Source organism: Micropterus dolomieu, linkage group LG12 (genome assembly GCF_021292245.1).
Source record: "Micropterus dolomieu isolate WLL.071019.BEF.003 ecotype Adirondacks linkage group LG12, ASM2129224v1, whole genome shotgun sequence".
NCBI lineage: Eukaryota > Metazoa > Chordata > Actinopteri > Centrarchiformes > Centrarchidae > Micropterus > Micropterus dolomieu.
In genome coordinates, this window is record NC_060161.1 from 29,727,677 (window position 1) to 29,747,679 (window position 20,003).

At 40.8% G+C, this 20,003-nt stretch overlaps 1 protein-coding gene across 1 annotated transcript; it reads left to right on the forward strand.

The window, feature by feature from the left end:
* Nucleotides 1-936: 936 nt before the first annotated feature.
* Nucleotides 937-18,697, forward strand: LOC123981195. Its single transcript, XM_046065923.1, has 8 exons — nucleotides 937-2,041; nucleotides 3,297-3,521; nucleotides 4,600-5,331; nucleotides 8,357-8,417; nucleotides 8,567-8,628; nucleotides 12,657-12,711; nucleotides 14,470-14,664; nucleotides 17,834-18,697. The coding sequence occupies exons 1-8, from the start codon at nucleotides 1,795-1,797 to the stop codon at nucleotides 18,468-18,470; spliced, it is 2,214 nt and encodes a 737-aa protein (XP_045921879.1). The 5' UTR covers nucleotides 937-1,794; the 3' UTR covers nucleotides 18,471-18,697.
* The last annotated feature ends 1,306 nt before the right edge of the window (nucleotides 18,698-20,003 follow it).

Genomic DNA, 20,003 nt, shown 5'->3' on the forward strand with positions numbered 1-20,003 from the left:
GGGGGGGGGGGGGGGGGGGGGGGGGGGGGGGGGGGGGGGGGGGGGGGGGGGGGGGGGGGGGGGGGGGGGGGGGGGGGGGGGGGGGGGAGTGCGGGGTAACGACTGGGCTCTTGACACCTGCCCTCGTTCCCGGTCACTGGAGGAGGGAAAAATACGTTAAAAATTTCTGAATTTGCGGGTAAGCGTCACTAAAGAGCCAACCGCCACCGCACGCCGGGAAATGACTTTCTGACTCGGTGTGTCGGGGAGTCTGAGTGTTGTTCAGCCATGTTGCAGGGGGAGGGAGAGATAACTAGCTAACGGTGGGGCTCCGGGGGTTTTGACACCGACCGACACCGCGGGGAGCGGAGGGAGGCGGGGTTGTGGAGAAAACTGGTGCCCGGTCATTCACGCTCTCCTGTCGGATGCGGATGAGACGGCAGCAGCGGCGCCCCGTACCCGTGTCGCCTAGAGACGGAGGCAGGAGGCTGAACAAAACGGGGTCGACGAGGGTATCGAGTGAACCGGGGCGATGAACCGGCTGTGGTTAATTTTATTTAATTTAAAAAATTAGATTTAATACATTTTAAAAATTTAATTAATAAAAACATTTATGAAATATTTCGATTTTCCCATGAACAAATGGAGGCCAACAAATAAATTAACTATTTTTAATATGTTGATTTCATTTTTCTTTTTATATTTTTCACATTTTATTTTTGTTCACTTATTTAAATTAATTAATTAGTAAATTAATTCATTATTTATTTGTCCTAATGTAACAATATGAGGCTAAAATGTAAACATTTTTGGATGCTCTACATATTTATTTAATTTAATTTTAGTTTTATATTCTATAAACTCAACCTGCTTAATATGGGAAATATTTGTTTCATATTTTTTTTACTTTTTTTCTTTATAAATATTTATTTAAATATACAGTACATTTAAAATACAATAGCAGAAATAGAATATTAAATTACCAATACTTTATTTGTTGCCTTTTGATGAGGTGGCTGTGCTTTTTCCTATTCAACAATAATGTCATAATAATATAATTTTTACCCTTTAAATTATATACATTTTAGGATGGTTTATGTGTTACGTAGTCTTTTTTTGTATTTCGGTGCCAGTGCAAGAAGTGATCACGAATAACAGCTGGTGGTAGGTGGAAGTGGTTATTGATGATTATTGATCATAATTGATGATTGTTTGTATGGTGAAGGTCAGGTCAGGAGACAACACAGTAGGGTCTGTTACCATGACGATAACAGGACTGATTTATCCCCTTATTATTGGGCCATATCCATTCAATAATTTATTAATTCACAGATTCACTTTGTTCATTTTCCTTTTCTTCTTCTTCTCCTTCCTTCATCTCTCCCTCTGTCTCCATCCTCTTCTGTCCCAATGCCCTTCGTCCTTTGCTGTTTCTGTCTCTTTTTCTCTCTCTTCCTCCCTCAATCCATCTTCTTTCCTCCCTCTCCTCCTCGTTCACCTCCTTTCCCTCCATCCGTCTCTTTCTCTCTCTTTCAGGTCAATGAGAGGCAGCAACAGCTCAGTCTGAACAGCAGATCCTCCCTCGTTCTCTCTCTCTCTCTCTCCAGTTTCTCCTTTACCTCGATCTCCCCTTTTTTTCTCTCTATCATGCTCTCCTCACTTCCATATGTTAAAAAACAGTCGTCTTATTTTAGCAACACTGCCTTCCTCCTCCTCTTCTTCCTCCTCTTCCTTCTCTCTTGCCCTCCTCTCTTCTGAGTTTTGACTCCCTCTCCTTTCACACACACACACACACACACACACACACACTGGAAAATGAAGCGTGGGTCGAGTGTGTTGCAGCCTCCCTCTGATGCAGCCAAACGACACACACACCCTGCAAACACACACACAAAGACAAACACCAGTGATGGCGCTCGCTCGCTGAATGTGCCCGACACACACGCTGAACACACACCGGATGCACACGCCACAGGTTCGAGTCCCTTCCCAGCAGCCACCTCTCTCTTCAGCCCTGATGTCAGCACCAAGATGGCGTCCGACCTCCTCATCCGGCTGTCAGGTAGCACAAACACACACACACATTCATGAACACATATTTGCTCCTACATACGTACATGTGCACATATAGCATACATATTATACAGTTCTGTAGTCAAGAATAGTCGATTAATGAAATAGTAAATTGACAGAAAATTAATCAATAACATATGTAATTGATTAACAGTTTATGTCAGTTATTAAGCAAAAATGTCAAGCAAAGTCATTCTTACAGACAGTATGTGATCATTTGCCAATTATTTGACATTCAAAGGACTAAACATTTAATTGATTAACTAAACCATTAATCAACGCATTCATTGATAATGAAAATAATTGTTAGTTTTCACAATATTGCCTAAAGTTTGTGGACAGCAACTGTTTTTTTTCTGGTTTGGGTGCCTTTGTTACAGTGAAGCCAAATCTTTATGTTATAGTATACAATGATATTTTAGGTAATAGTGTGCTTAGAACTTTGTGTCAACACTTTGTGTTTGTCCCATTCCTGTTTCAAAATTAAAATTCCCTGTTGGGCCCAGAGCCCTGACCTCAACCCCAACCGACACCTTTGGGGTAAACTTTAATGGCGACTGCGAGCCAGACCGTACACATCAAGTTTCCTAGTTGTAATTACTACTTGGATGTAGATGTGAATGCTATTTTTACTCTGCTATGAGATGAAATTCACCCAACATCATCACTAATGCTCATGTGGCTGAATGGGAGCAAATTCCTGAAGCCATTAGTGCCGCAATGAGCGATTAATGGGTTTGAGTCATTTTCAGCTTCTTGAATGTGAATATTTTTCTTTACTTCTCTATGACAGTAAACTGAAAGTCTTTGGGTTGTGGACAAAACAAGACATTCGAGGACGTAATCTTGGGCTTTGGGAAACACTCACATTTTTCTGACGTTTTATAGACCAAACAACTTATCAATTAATCGAGAAAGTAATCGACAGATTAGTTGACAATGAAAATAATTGTTGCAGCCTGTTTCAAACATCTGGTGGAAAACCTGAAAGCAGAAGAGCGGAGGTTTTAGTAGTGGATTAAAGCTCATAGTTTTGTTCAACAATCACATATGGGAGTAATATTCAGGTGTCCATATACTTTTGGCCATGTAGTGTGCAAACCTGTGCTCTCATGGTGAGCTGAGTGCAGTTATCACGCTGTAATGTGAACTCTACTGTAATCTATTTACAGTTAACTTGAATCAAATCACACTCACACAGCTCGATTCCCTCTCTCTCTCTCTCTCTCTCTCTCACATATCAGAGGCCACCCAGAAGGCCCAGGTGCTTCCTGGGAGGCAAGCGGAGGCGGAGCCGCAGAGACGTGAGGCCCTGCCGGAGGTACGCGGTGGGCAGCAGGACGAGCCCGGCCTGGCTCTCTCACCGGACGGCCCCGGGGCGAGTCCTGAGCCTCCGTGCCTGTCACACACACCTGATGGCACAGCTGCCACGGACACGCTGGCTTCAGACATGCTGAGGAAGCTGGCAGGTACAGCTGGGTGTTTATGTAACGCTGTAGGTGACACCGGTGGTCAGTTTATCGTGAATGAAATCTTGCTGGTTAACAAGCTGTATTTAAAGGTACAATATGTAACTTTTCCATGTTAAAATGTCTGATAACAACCAGATCTATGTTATATATTTTGTTGAGCTGTGTACTTCAACATTATTCCAAATGTTAAAGTACAATTTTCAAACCCAGAGAAATATGTCATTTTAATCACAGTAACGGTGCGTTTTATTTGGTTACCTGTCAGTAGCGTCATTTCCGGGAGAAGCTGAGAGCATTGGGGTAAAAACAACCACTCCCTACTTTATGACGTCTTCATGATGTCTTTCCTTATTGTGTTGGTGTGAGGGACCTCTAGCAAAAATTACATACAGTGCATTTAAATCAATATTAGTGATGTTGGTTAGTGTGTTTAATTATACACCTGGCATCAGGTGAGATGACAGTAATTACTGTGAGAAGAATTTGTAATACAGTTTATCCCCTTAATAATTCTGGTTGTATTGGGCTATTGTAAGCAATGTTGCAAATCATTGAGCAGGATTTCTTTATGGCACTATGTGCCTTGATTTGCTGGTTATCCATAAACAGTTTCTGAGCTGATTTTCCATTTTCCAAATTTACATCACAAAATAAAATTGCATACCATAAAGAAGGATTTTATTTATAACACCATCTACAATGCTGTGTTGAAATTAGTTTTTATTACGGTTACTCTGCTATATTCAGATGTAATAAAATAGTTATTATTGTGTAAGAATACAAAAATTAGACACCACAATGTTGTGACCTTCCATCTAGGGCTGCAACTGACAATTAGTTAAATTAATGATTGATCTGTTGATTATTTGTCTCAGTAATTTAACGGCCCATCACAAGTTCTCAGAGCTCAAGGTAATGTCTTCAAATATCTTAATTTGTCCACCTAACAGGCCAAAACCAAAAGAAGACTCTATACTTTACACTTTAAATTGCATTGTGAATTGAGTATTAATTATATATTACATGTCTGACAGCAGGTGAATAAACACACTGACAGATTTTCCACCAATCACAGAACGCCAGGAGGTGAACAGCCATGTGGTGAGGGTCAAAGAAGAAGAAGAGCCAATGGAGGTCGACACATTGGTTGTCTCTGACCTTGTCCATAATCGACCAGTCACAAAAGAGATAACCCCACCTTCCCCTAAGGTGGCGAGCCGGCATCTCTTCAGCATAAAAACAGAACACCAGGGTCTCAGTGGCAACAAGATGGCAGAGCAGTTGCACCTCGGAGCCAAAATGGCAGACCAGTGTCTCCACAGCCTTAAAATAGAAGACAGATTTTATACTGGAGGCTGCCAGCCCGGCTCTAAGACGGCGGACAGCGTTGTCTCTGGGGCCAACAACTTTCAGTTCAGAGTGAAAATGGAGGATCATGGCGCCACCGCAACCAAGATGGCGGACCAGCTTCTCTTTAGAGCAAATATTGCAGAGCAGCCTTTCTCTGCTGCCAAGATGAGCAACAAGATTCTCTCTGGAGTCAAGATGGAGGACCAGTTTCCTGCAGGAGCTAAGCTCGAAAACCCCCTTCTCTTAGGGACCAAAAAGGAGAACTGGCTTCTCCCTGGAGCCAAGATGGCAGACCATGTTTTCTCAGGAGTGAAGACAGAAGAGCAGCTCTTCTTTGGAGCCAAGATGGAAGATCAGTTCACCTCTGGAGCCAAGATGGCCGATCAGTGCCTCAGAGCCGTGCTGTGGCAGGACATGTCCGTGAACCTAGCGTCCACTCTGCTGCACCAGCTGTCAGGTAACACACAAACACATCTTCTCACGCTCCTGATTCACTTTCACTGATTCAGATTCAGTTTTTTGCCAAAACACAGTGAGGAGGACATGTGAGACAGGAGGGTGATTTGCTGGCAGGGTGGAGAGGATTTCCCCCTCTCTGGTCTCTGTCCAGGAGAAGGAAAATGATTCCCTAATGGATTTATACTTCTTCTTCAAACTTCAGTAAGCACAATACAACAACTTGCCGCAGCACAAAGACGCCTTTTACTGACAGTGTTTACATAGTGATAGTCAGGGCTTAAAGCAAGAAATTTTTCTGTGCCTGAAATGTGTTCGGGGTTTACGAAAGATGGAGGATAGCGGGCAAGAGCGTAACTTTGTATAGAAAACTGACGGGGACATAGGGACTCAGATTAGGGTTCTGACATACACTTAGCTCACGAAACATGAAGAAACACAATTCTGGGTTCACAAGAAAAAGACAAGAAGATAATTGTACACTGGTTTGATAAAACATGTGTAAATATATGAAGGGGGGTCTTGATTTTGATGTTGAGCCTTAAACAGTTCATTTCCTGCATTTTGGTAACATTTTCTGCCACCATCTATAATCAGTGCTTGAAGTGGAAAATATAGGTGCTGGGCAATATGGCTGAAAATGTTACCACAATAAAACATTTCACTTTCATCATTCAATATTGATTATTCTTATGATAAATGTCAAATCATTATAAGGCAGATTTTTGCTCCCGAGTGAAAGCTGAAGAAACCAGATATTTTTATGGTCAGAACAAACACTTAATGCCAAACAGTGGATTCAGAGTTTCCCATACGTGGCGGCCCGCCACAATATCAACGCTGCCCGCCACATATTGATTTTCGTTGTTTTTTTTACTAGGCCTATTTAAAATGATATTTGATTGAGCACATCCTCTCGCTCATCCCCCTCTCTCTCCCTCATGAACACCGCTGCACAAATCTGTCCAACACAACGCTGTGGGACGCCTAGCTTAAAAAAAGTTATTAGCAAGCACGTAATTAAGGAGCTAATAAGGAAAGCTAAGTTAACGTTAGAATACAGCTGGGTTGTCGAGGTTAGCACGTTGTTTATATCTGGTGCCACAGTTACACTGTCATTCTCTGGGAAACACTGGGATCACTTAACAAATCTGAGGTAAACGTGCAAAACAATTATGGTCAAGTAAATTTCAACTAAGTAATATTTTTTCAGTCCCTTTTCCTCAACAAGGTAAAGTGCTGATTTGTGCGTGATTCAAATGAATTAAATCAAACACATAAACATTTGTTATATTGTTATTGAGGAAAATTATGTTGCAATAATTATTATTATTGTTGTTTTATTGCCCAGCCCTGCTGGTACTCCCCGTTCACATGGGAGCTCACGGCTGCATGAAAGGTACCGAGCTTCCACCTGCTCCGTCTCCGCCGACAGAGATTAGCAAACAGGCGAGAATGGGAACAGATGAGCGCCACATAGAGCCCACCGGTGCGCAAGAAAAGTCCCGGGACGACTAAAATGTAGAAGTAACTTACTGGTGGCCCACTTCAAGCACTGCCTATTATTAATTATGGAGTACGGCTTCACTTATCTGTGAAGCCGTACTCCAACGGCGGATTACATTCCGACAAAAATGGCAAATTGTTACGTTAGCAAAGGTCCAGACGATCCAATCCAGTAAAATATTTAGTCCAAAAAGCATTATTATGTCAATGAATTCACATGGACTGCTATTGCGTCGCTTTATATTAGCCTAACTACAGCTAGCATGTAAACAAAAAACACATCTACACCACACGTTGACCTTGTGAGTGACACCTTAATTGACCCAATAGAAACTTCTATGCCCTGTCCACGGCCTACAATAACCAATGAGTGTCCACGTCGCCAGGAAGTGCCAGTCCCCTTTCTTTCGGGCGCTTCACACACACCTAACACGAGACAGTTAAAGAATATGCAAGAATATTTTCCAGACATATTTATATATTGTCGAATACAAAAACGCCTTTAAGCCCTGGATAGTGACAGTCTGAGAGATTGAAACTACCCTCATGACCACATTTATAGACTACAATTCATAATATTCCTTTGAAAGAACAGTCATCAAAGCTGTTAAAGGATAATTTTACAATTTTCAAGTGCGTCTTAAAACTAGGGCTGCAGCAAACTAGCGATTATTTTCTAATCGACAAGTTGTTTGATCCATAAAATGTCAGACAGTTGGTGAAAAATGTTGATCATTGTTTCCCAAAGCCCAAGATGGAAGTCCTCTAACATCTTGTTTTGTCTACAACCCAAAGAGATTCAGGTTACTGCCATAGAGGATAAAAAACAGTATATATAGTATAATATTTAAGAAGCTTCATATTAACTTCACAAAAACGTTTGCATGTAAGGAGGACTGTAGATTTTGTGTACAGTGTTCACGTGGGCACCTGACTGTTGTTTTAAGACACACTTGAAAAATGTGAACATTTCCTTTTAAGTGGCATCCTGGTGGTCTACGTGTTTAAGACACCGACCCTATAATCACGTTTCTGGTTTGAGTCTGACACGGGACCTTTTGTCATTCTACGTTCATAATAATATGTTCATAATAATAATAATGATAATAATATTTATTTATATAGTAGTTATCAAAAGCAGAGATTAAAAAGTGCTTTACAAGGATAAAAAAAATATGCATTCAATCTATTTCATATATAAATAAACCACCTGCGTACACACATGAAGACAAATTAAAGCAAGATGAATAAGGTTAATAAAAATGCTTAAATGTTTTAAAAAGAAATTCGGCAGCGATTCAAAAGAAGATGTAGCTCCTCTCATTTCCTGTTCACCTATCAAGTCACAAAAATAACCTGTTTAAGTTATTTATTCGTTTTAGTATCATGTTCATGTTTTAAAATAAATAAAATGTTGCTTTTGTTTCTGATACAGATCCAGTTTTTAATAACACAATAAATACACATGAATGAGTTTGTGTTTGATGGATCTGAATGAACTCTGATCTGTGTTTCTGCAGAGAGGGTCAGTAAATCCAACAGTCGGCTGGGGGAGAGGACGACTCCGCCCATCAGAAGCAGGTAACATCACACTTCACAGAATCAGTCGATGATCCCACGTGGACACTTTGACCTCTGGCCTGCTATGTTTTGACTATACGTGTGCACGACTGTGTGTGTGTGTGTGTGTGTGTGTGTGCGTGTGTGTGTGTGTGTTACCCTTGCTGTAGTCCTGTTTTGAAGGTGAATGTGGACTCTTCATCGCTTCTGAGCTCCCAGGATCCTCCACATGGTAATATACTGCACACACACAGACACACAGACACACACAGATACAGTAGGTGGTGTGAGTAGCTGCATTAGACACCATCACGGTGCTTAGATAAAAATACAGAGCTCATGTGTGAGAAACGAGCTGTTTTGCTCGAGGAGGCGTAGATCTTTGAGTGTTGATCGCTGTCTCATGGGAGTGTTTTTGTAATCACGTACTGAGTCAAGGTTGTGCTCATCGTTGATGTGTTCGCTTGCCAATCACAATGTTATAGGCATTAATGAGAAATGACACTGTCAGTCAGAGTGGAAGGATTAAAGCACGTTTCCACCAAAGCACTGATCTAATTGAAATTACAGTGAGTAGCAGGGCATGATGTCACAGACGAGAACAGCCTTTTTAAAACAGGATTAATGTACGATCAACTATCCATCATTCAGATTAATTATCACTTTCATTTTGGGGTAGTGTGACGCCCAATGGTGGAAAGTAACAAAGTACATTGGCCCAAAGTGCTGCATATAAGTACAATTTTGAGGTTTTTGCACTTTTCCATTTTCTGCTACTTGAGACTTTCACTTCTCGACAGATTTAGTTTTTTTCAATGGCAGATATTTAGGGAGCAAACCAAAACAAAGAGAAGTCATGTGTAATTCTGTTACCCCTAGAGTATACATTCAAATATACATGTTATCTCAGCCAGTAATGTGTTGTTTTAGATGGAAGCTTTATTAATGAGTGAAAGAGAAACACAGATTAGGTTCTGCTGAAGATTTCATAACGGACGAGTGGGGTACAGTTTGTCAGAAGTGACGTCATTCAGCTGCGTTATTCTCTACAGTATAACAATATATATTTAATGCTAGCCAGTAATGGTTTTAGATTAGATCTGCTGTCATTTAGGGAATGAGTCCTTACTCCAAGTGAGAGAGTTCAAGTAGCTCGCGGTCTTGTTTGTGACTGAGGGGACAATGGAGCGGAGATTGGCCAGAGAATCTCGGGAAAGGGAGGTTTAGGGTTCCCTGAGATGTTGCCCCTGCGATCGGCTGAGGATGGATGGATGGTTAGTTGTCATTTAGGAAACGATTATGGTGACTGAGGATGTTTCGGACTCCAAATTAACTTTTTACACCACCTTCCCAAAACTCTCAAGGTCACACTGACGAGGCTGCCTGCAGATACATTTTTTGTTTGTCGGCCTTGTGAGTGATGATTATCTGAAAATGCCAGATAATAGGCCTGATTTATTGGTCTATCATATCAATACTGTACTTTTTACTGCACTACATTTATTTGATATATTTTGTTACGTTGCAGATTCAGATTAATAATACAAAATGTAGTCAATAAATAAAAATGATGATGTATGTAAGTAAGTTTTTTATTTATAAAGTCTTTTTAACAGGAACAAGCAAGCTCAGGCAGAGCAGCAGAGGAGGGACACAGTACAATATGGATAACCTTGATGATGCAAATGATGAAATTATTAGTGATGATGATGACTGTAGGGTTCTTACGTCTCATGCAATATTTGGTGTTCGGATAGAAAAAGTGCAGTCAGAACGGATTTCGTATAGGGGTCGACTGATATGTTTTTTTTCCGGGCCGATCCCGATACCGATTATTAGTAACCAATTAGATCGATGAACGATATTTGGAAGCGACATTTGCTGAAAATTTTTTAATCTTGGTGTGAAAAACAACACAAACTCCAACACAAATCTTTGTTAAAAATAACAATTAATTACTGTTAAAAATAACAGTTAATTGTCATGTTTAATCTTTATAAATAGTAAATTAAATGAATTAGAGATGGACTTAACTATGAGTGATAAATTATCATAAACTTTGACTTTACTGGCTGCCATTTATATTGTATTTATTTTATATTGTTAGGATTTTATTGATACTATTTATTTGATCTGTACTCTTATAGGATTTTCATTATGAAATAAATGCCTTTAAAAAATATGTTATTTTAAAAAGAATAGATTCAGAACAGTAATCAAATTTAATATTTTATTATAACTGTTTTCAGAGCAGCAAAGTCACCATATAGTCACTGGAAACAAATGGAACATGTTAAATAAACTATATTCCTGACATCAAAATACAGTTTAGTTTGAAGACGGCAGTCCTCCTCCTCCCTCTGCTGCTGCTGTAGAGAGGACCTGGTTTCTCTCAACAAGCAGCTGAGTTTACAAGGATAAATTTTAAGGTACGTAGCATCTCAGCTGAACAGGCTACAGACAGAGAGATTTCGTCTTACCTTGTTTATGACAAACTAGATATTAGCCGAGATAGCACATGTGTAAAACCAAAACACAGCTGCGGTGGATGAGACAGAGCAGATTAAATATCACTCTGTGCACGTTCCTGCTTGTCGTACTGATGCAGTATCAGCCTTTTACTAGTACTGCTGGTTTTGCTGCACTTACTTACAATAACGGGGGTAGTTATGGTCAACTGGTGTAATATACACTGATCTCTGCTTACTTCACCCCGCATGTGTATGCGGAGCTCTGCTGAGAGAGGAGGGGAGGGGCTGCAGCATGATGACTCGTTCTATTGGCTGCTTCCACACAATAATCAGTGTTGATAGGCTATTACTCGTGACTTGTAACCAATCAGCTAGTTCTGTGGTGAGTACAGACAGAGAGAGGCGGCTGTATCACAGCCAATTTTTTTATTAATTAATTATTTTGCCTATCTGTTTTTAAAATGACCTATGCAGATTGGAAGAATGCTGAATATCAGCGCCGATAATCGGCCAGACCGATTATTGGTCGACCCCTAATTTTGTCTACCAATCAATTTTGAACTGAATTTAAACGGACAGTCGTGAACTGACTAACCTCCAGAGTTCAAACAGATTTAACTTTGACATGTGAAATTGCGAGGCTCTTCAGTGTTCAGCGTGTGTGAGAGAGGGCGTGGGACTGACCTCTCATTCAGGAAATATTGATTTTTTATGATCTTGCTTTATGACTGCATGCCAAAAATATTCCAAGCAGCAAGCAGAGAAGAAGAGGCTCCGCGAGGCTGCAGTGAGTCCTAGACAGTGACCCAGGTTAACAAAAAGTAACCGCAGTTCATGTTTACATCCCTACCTACGCTGTTTCCTGTTCCTCTTCTGCTTTTCTACACACCGGTACATTTCACCTGGCTGTATTAGTTTGCAGGCTCTGGTGAGACATAATAATAATTTGAAGGTTTATTAGACACCAGAAGGCTGCGCGAGCAGTTTAATAATCCTCTGACGCATGATTTTACAACTGAAAATTATTATTCTTTAAACGATCGCTAGGTAAACAGAAATATATCTGTGAGGATTCTCCGTTATCCAGGTCACAGTGATCCAAGGAGGGTTAAATCAAGGGCATCTGGACTTGGTTCGATTAATCAAGTCCAGATGCCCTTGATTTAACCCTCCTTGGATAGTAGAAATATGATGTTCACGGTACAAAGTACCATGACTGTGAGCTTACTTACGCATTTTATTGCCTTGCTGGATGACGTTGCCAAATATTGAGCCAAAATCTTTGGTCGGAGCCCTAAGCGTGTCCTCTGCTCAGACAGAGGAGGTCATCTGAGCTCATTATATTATTTGGAAATAATTATCACCCTCTGTATAACTCTGATTCCACTTTCTTCCTTTAGGTAGGTAGGTAGCTGCCACAGGCTGCCTCAAAAACATTTTCATACCCGCTGCACTGACATCACTAAATGAGCACTTTTGGGGCGTTTAGTTTGCCTGCAGTGTTTTTAATGCAGCCTTATTGTTATTATTATTACTTTTTAATGATTGTCTTTCAGTGTCTGTGTTATGGATGTGTGCAGCCACCAGATTGCCCTTTGGGTTTATAATAAAGGTAGTCTGACTAAACACACACACAGCAGACAGTCACAGAGAAGTTTACCAATAATAACTTCCGGGGGGACACATCATTAGTAGACTTTGGAGTGCACATTAAAAAAAATAAAGAAAGATGTGGCAACGGAAGATTTATTTCATGAACAACTCTCTTTCTTTTTTTTTATTCTCACAGAAACCCAAAGCAGCCTCAGCAGAGATCAAACCACAGGTTGCTCTTACTTCTACAGGTAACACAAACACACACGTTTGTACCACTATGCTTATGAGGACCGTACTGGATTCCCTGGTCTCTGACCCAAACCATAACCCTAAAATCATCAAACAGGCCTTTGAAGAAGTGACGACTGATGTCTGAGTTCTTCATTCTTTCTAAACTTCTCTCAGTATTTTGAAATCAGGAATATTATTTCACTCACATTTTAGATTTGTTATTGTTGAGTTTATATAGTGACTTTGCTGGAGCTGCTCTAAAAAAACATATTATTTAAAATCTAAATAAATTCTAACCCTGTCAAAATAGCGAGTATAAAGAACAGGGCCAATAAGAGTGTGGATAAGGTAAAGACACAGTGCTAATGATAACCCCCTACAGCTGTATTTTTTTTATGGCACACAAAAATGTAGGGATTATTTTCATTGTTGATTAATCTGTCACTTATTTTCACGTAGGGCTGGGCCAAAAGTGTTATCTATAAAATAAAATAAAAATGTGATAATATTATTTGATGATTGATAAATATCTTGGTAAATGTCAAATCAGTATTTCTTTTAAGTTTAAAGGCTCCTGAGTGAACTGTGGTTTAAACTTTTCTTTATGGTCAGAACAAAAAGTGGATCGCTTCCCAAATCTGAGGTAGAACATTCAAACTAAAGAGAGTAAAAACCTTTTTTCAACAAATATGCATGAGTAAAATCAAGTCAAATCTTTTTTCAGTCCCTTTTCCTCAACAACAGAAATATCTGTTCTGATTAGTTTGTGATTCAAATGAGTTAAATGAAACATTTTTTGATTATTGTTATATTGTTGTTGTGGAAAATGATATTGCGATAATGATCATTATTGTTTTATTGCCCAGCCGTAGTTTCTCGATTAATCGATTAGTTGTTTTTTTCTATAAAATGTCAGAAAATGCTGAAAAATGTTGATCGGTGAAAATCCCAAGATGACGTCCTCAAATGTCCACAACTCAAAGATATTCACTTTACCGTCATAGCGGAGTAACGAAACCAAAATATATTCAAAATTAAGAAACTGGAATCAGAAACTTTTCAAGGACTTTTTTTACTTAAAAAATTACAGAAATCAACTAGTCAAGTATCTTTATTGTCATTGTATAAAATAACAACAGCAAAGCATCTCCCTGAGCTACATGTGTCACATATACATAGAATAAAGTGTTAAAAATAAGATTATGATAGAATAGTTATTAAACATAGATAGATCCTAAAAAGATAGTTGACTCTTATTTACACTAAAAATAATAAGATAGTTTCACACAGTTATCAATACTAAATCCTGTCAAATTATTCAGGTGCAAAGTAGCACATGTTGTAAATATAAAGGCGTAAGTTTTATCAAAATCATTGCAGCTCTACAAAAATGTGAAGGGTGCTCACTTTCTTCAATTGTTTCACTTTTTTTCTTGTTAATGTCTGAGTGAAAAACTTTTTTATATTGTAATGATAATTGTATAAACTTATGTTAAAATGTAAAGCTAACATCAAATTCCCCCAGACCCCACGACCACGCGCTCCCCCCACAGCACCGCACCACGCCATCCTCTGCTTTTTTGTCCTTAGCCAATCACATGCCTGCTAGATATATGACGTGCTGTTGAAAAGCCTGGATTTTCAGTCAATTGTGTTTTATTTTATTTGTTTTTACTAAGCAGTAAAAGATGGAAGTAGTAGCAGTTGTACACAACATCTCTGTCGATCAAATATCTTCTGCTGTAACACGTAATAACCTGCCTCTCCACCTCCAGGTGTCATGTGTGCGGTTTTGAGACGGACAGGCGTGCCCTTTTCCACAGTCACATGACAGAACACCGCCAATGGGAGCACGGCTCCTTCTCGCTGCACTGCAGCGTGTGCGACCACTCGACCAATCAGGAGGCAGAGATGAGGGCTCACGCCAGCACGCACTTGAATGGGAACACGGGAGCCAGCGGAGATGTGAGGTGGGCTCACTTTAAATGTTTTTCAACATAAACAAATATTTTTGATAGCGATCTCTTCAGTTCAGTTCTTAAAAAGCTGTAACCAACATGCATTAAATTATGTATTGAGCGCTGTTACAGACTTTTAGCACCACTGAAAAATTAAGATTTCTGAGGAAAATAAAATTAGAAATAGAAAATAAAATTTTCAGAAAAAGACAAAATCTTGTAAAAAAGTTGTAATCTTTAGAAAAAAAACATCTAATATTTATGCACAGTGAATATTTAGTCATAATACTGTTTTTGATCAATGTTTGACTTAAATCTCAAAACATTATGACTGTTTTACTTTTGAATTGTTGACTCTTGAATTAATAATGAAAAAGTATTTTTTCTCTAAAATACTACTTTAATTTCATAACATTAAAAAAAAAGATTTAAATCTCATGATCTCAGATTTAACTAACAAGTACTCATTTTACAATAAAAAAAGAACAACTATGTAACTCATCTTTTGGTATTTCTGTTTCTTGCCATGTAGCTGCAGACAGACATACGGATAGTGATGTGTCTACATGAGCTAAAATCATGCCATGCGGATATATTTCACTCAGACTCTTGGCTTCAAATAAATGTTTATAAATGAAAACGCTGACTGTCTAATACTTCTGTCTATGTACATGTTTTTATTTCCCACTTGCAGACATTTGGTAATGTCTGTTTCCCATGCCAATAAAGCCCCATTAACATGAATTTAACTGAGAAAACAAAATGTTTTATAAGATTTAACGCTTCTTCCAGGGGATTTCTCGCCACGGCACATTTGTTTTAATTTTTACCAGCAGTGTGTAGCTCCTCATCACACTGTGGAACAATACTTTTCACAGCGCACATTGTAACGTGTCGTATTGTGTTTACTGCTAACACAAACAATGGCCCCATCCCATTCAAGTGTCCCTGTAAGTCATGACAGTGTGACAGTAAGTAGGCTTGGGTATCGAGAACCGGTTTTAAACTGGAACTTTTACCACATTTCCAAGAACCGTGGATTCGATTCGATTCTGCTTTGGTTCCTAACTTTTTTCATATTTGAGTCGCGCTCCCGATTGAACTGCAGTGAGCATTTTACAATCCATACAAGTTACACGTATCTGCCAGGACCTGCCGCAGCGACCTAACATCCTTAAAAAGAGAACGACACAGCAAAATGCAACACCTGCAGTAAGGATGTTTGGTGCGAGGGAGGAATGCTGCTCCAATATGAACGAAGGATTTACCTCAACACAGCGTGAAGGAACGCACCACGTTCATTAAGTCGCGCTATCTCAGCTACATTGATGCTACAGAAACAGCTAACGCTAACAGTAGCAACGTCCCACACTCAGGTACAGAACACAGATGAGCTGACGTTCTCCGTTTATACTGACGGGAAACAAATGAAGTCAACAGATTATTCCAATATATTTTTTTTAGATACGAGTCCCCAGAGACGCCCCTAAAACAGAAACTGCTTTCACTTTAGCCATGAAGAGGAAGATGAGCAGAGAGGAAGAGGATGAATGTCACCGAGCGCTGACAAGATCTGTGGTGAACCAGAACCGAGATTCGATAAGGACCATTTTCAATAAGTAGAATCAGAATCAGAATCTCTGAAATTGAAACAATGTGACAGCAGTGAGTGTCGGTCGCATCAGTCAAAGTTACTGAAAACGTGTGTGTGTGTTTGATTGTCTTTAAATGAACAAATAATTAATCATCTGCATACATCCTGGCATATCAGTCTCTCCAGGATTTCGAAATGTCACAATCGCAACTATTAAATTCAACAAATCTCTGTGAATTGAGTTGGAACACGGCTTGCAATTTTGACCAGTCACCACAACTTTTCCACAAGTTTGACCTATCATCACCATTTCCCAAAATATGTTGCCATACGTCAGTTTGTCACTTGTCAGAGACGTGTGATATCAGCGTCTCACATTTGCCAACAAAAAAAAGTACTGTGAAAAACAATATCCAGATTCTTTACCAAAGCGATGCAACTGATGCAAAACGTGCAGTCGAACCAAGCGGGAAGCTTCCGGTCAGCGATCTGATGCGAACAACAAAGTCCCATTTAACCTGCATTCTATTATAACGTCCAGCAGGGGGCGACTCTTCTGGTTGCAAAAAGAAGTCTGGCTCCGTTATATGATTTTATGGTCTCAATCACTAGTTTCACGTCTTCTTTAATACAACATAATGTTAATTTAGTAAATTATGGTCCTATTTAGAGGAAAATAGACCATAAAGCAGAGTATGCTTCAGGGTAAGATTATCCATGATTGACAAGTCGTTACCATGGTGACCTGTCAATCAGGCTAGAGTGACTCGTACCCACTGTGTAAATTTAACCAGCTCCGTTGAAAAAGCGTATTAGGAGTTGGCCGTTCATTTTCTCCATTAGCGCCGCCGTCTCGTCCAAATATGGTCACGTCCGGTGCCGCTGGTTGAAAAAAATTTACATGGCGGTGCCCTATCAGCCAAACTCGAGTCTTCAAAACGGCATGACTACCTTCACTTCTTTTATGCAGTCAATGAATCGAAAATAAAAGAAACATGTCTATCGACAAACACTTTGCCACCACAAAACACGCAGAGAATGGCAGAAACACAAGGAGGACGTCAGACGAGACAAATCACTCTGACACAGGTTACTGCATCCTGGGCAATTGCAAGCGCTGAAATGATCAAAGTAAGCTGGTTTCAAAGTGCAGGTTGGGGTTAGAACTGCAAGAGGAGTGTTTTTATAGATCCTACTCCAACAGAGTTATACTTCTTCTGTGGTGAAACGATCCAGCTAATCAGATCACTTCAGCTTCAGGTGTCACTTTCTCACTGTTTCATTCAGCTTTTATTTGGATCAGAGCAGACCAATAATTTGAGATTATGAACTCAGTAGTTTGAACCAAAACAGCTATTTAGATTTGGTGAAAAACACGATTGAACAGGCTGCAGCTGTTATTTCAGTGTCAGGATCAAGTTTAATCAACCTTATTGGTTCGTTATTGGCAGGTGTCCAAATCGATCGGGACCCAAACAGCCTGATCGGGACGTCTCTGTCGGGGAACATGTGGTCTTGGCCTGATTGAAGTCTGCAGGATCAGGCAGGTGTGTGTTATTAACCCCTCTCTCCTCTCCTGACTCCCAGATGCCCCGCCACCCCTCCTGCCGCCTCCACTGCCTCAAGCAGCGCTCCGTCAGTTGCTATGGCAACCCAGCCGGAGAACAGCGCCTCTGAGCACCGCTGCCGCATCTGCCAGAGGTCGTTTCCAGGGCAACAGGAGCTGTTGGTTCACTTCCAGGGTCACCGCCAAGGCAACCAGTACCGGTGCGACCGGTGTGGCCACCTGACGCGGACAGCCAATAAGCTGGTAGAGCACGTGCGCGTGCACACAGGGGAGCGGCCGTTCACGTGCGACCTTTGCCCCTACAGCGCCAAGCGGAGGGACAGTCTGCGCCTCCACTGCAAGGTCAAACACCCAGGCGACGTGCACACGCACCGGTCATACGTGCACGGAGACAATCAGCGTTCAAGCAAACACGTACAGCGGCTGCACACGCCGGCGAACACACACACTGCTGCACCCTCCTCCTCCTCTCTTCCTCCTCTTCATCCCTCACTCTCTGACCGGGCAGGGTGGAGGGATTTGTCTCCTCTCCTCCCCATCACGACGCTCATTTCTCTGAAACCACGCTCTCCTCCATCTTCCTCCTCCTCCTCCTCTTTGTCGTCATCCACCAAACACTCCTTTCTCGGTTACCTTGGTCTGACGACTCCTGTGTAAATGCTTTTTCCCCCCTTTTCTCCTCCTCCTCCTCCTCTTCCTCTCCTGACCTTGTCTTCTCTCCCCTTCTCTCTTCTCCTCTCCTGATCTTGTTTCTTTCCTCTCATCTTTTCTTCTCTCCTTGTTTCCTTACATCTCTATTCCTCTCCTCTTTTTCTCTCCCATCCCTGTTTCTTCTCCTCTCCTCTTCTCTCCTTTCCTCTCATCCTCCTCACAGTTCATTATTACCTCTCCTTGTGTCCTCTCCTTTTTTGGTTTCCTTCTCTCCTTTCCTCTCTTCTCCCCCTCTCTTTGCTTACTCTCGTTTCCTCTCCTCGATTCCTCTCCTTTTCTCCTTTCCTCTACTTGTCTGTCTCTCTTTGTTTCTCTCTTCTCTTCCTTTCCTCTCCTTGTCTCCTGTTCCCTTATCTCCTCCCTCCTCCTCTCCTCTCTTCTGTCCTCTTCTCTCCTCTCTTTGTTTCAGCGATCCCTCTCTTCTCCCCTCCTCCTCTTCTATCCATCGTCTTTGCTCCTCTCCTCCTTACTCCTCCTCTTCTCTCTTTGTTTCCTCCTCTCCTCTCTCTTCCTCCTTCCTCTTCTATCCATCCTCTGGACTTTTGAAGTGGTGGATGTAAAGCTTTGTAATGTATCCAAGGTACTGTCACACTATGTATGAGAATGTCAATCAGCTCCTGTTATGCTCAATGCACTGAAAACACACAGATAAGGAACGTTTCGAATTTATTCAACTTTTGCATCATGCTCGTGATTTTTGCTGCATTCCTGCCTGCTTTTAGCCAAGTCATATAATCACTGAACTCTTAGCTATTTAATCGTGTGACCTATTTATTGCCTGTCTCTCTTGTCCTTCAGAAACCCTGCACTTAAGAAGTCCTCCTCTCACGCACGAGACGCTTTGCTGTAAAGGTCGTCTGTGATTCTGTTGTTTCGCTGTAGAGAAAATCACTGCTAAGACAAACTCATTTATCAGAAGATGTGAAACATTATTTCACCTGTTTCCATAACGCCATGATTTATGCAGACGTTTCTGTTTTGGGGTCGTGTTTCCTAAAACAAGGTGACCTGCTCTGGAAACAAGTCTACAGCTCGTGCTAGCTGAGGCTTAGCAGTGCTTTGAGCTAAATGCTAACATCAGCATGCTAACATGTTTACCATGTACACCGTCTCTAGTTTAGCTTGTTAGCATGCTAACAGATAATAGCTATTTGGTCATATAACTGTGTTAAATAAATTGCAACGTTTGGCCTGATGATGGCGCCAGATTAAACATTAAAAGATCATCAAAGTTATTAAAATCATCATAAGGGGATCGTGAACGTCTCTACCAGGTTTCATAGGTATTGAGATATCTGAGTCTGAACCAAGGAGTTGGACCGACTGCCCGACCATCATAGCAGTCCAAAGAGGCTCGCTGCTAACATGGCTAAAATAATCCAGTTATCTCATCAGCTTGTTAAAATGTTCAAATGTGTGTTTCTTTGCAGTGATGATAAAGTATCTTATAACCAGTTGGTGCAGATGCCATCAGGATGA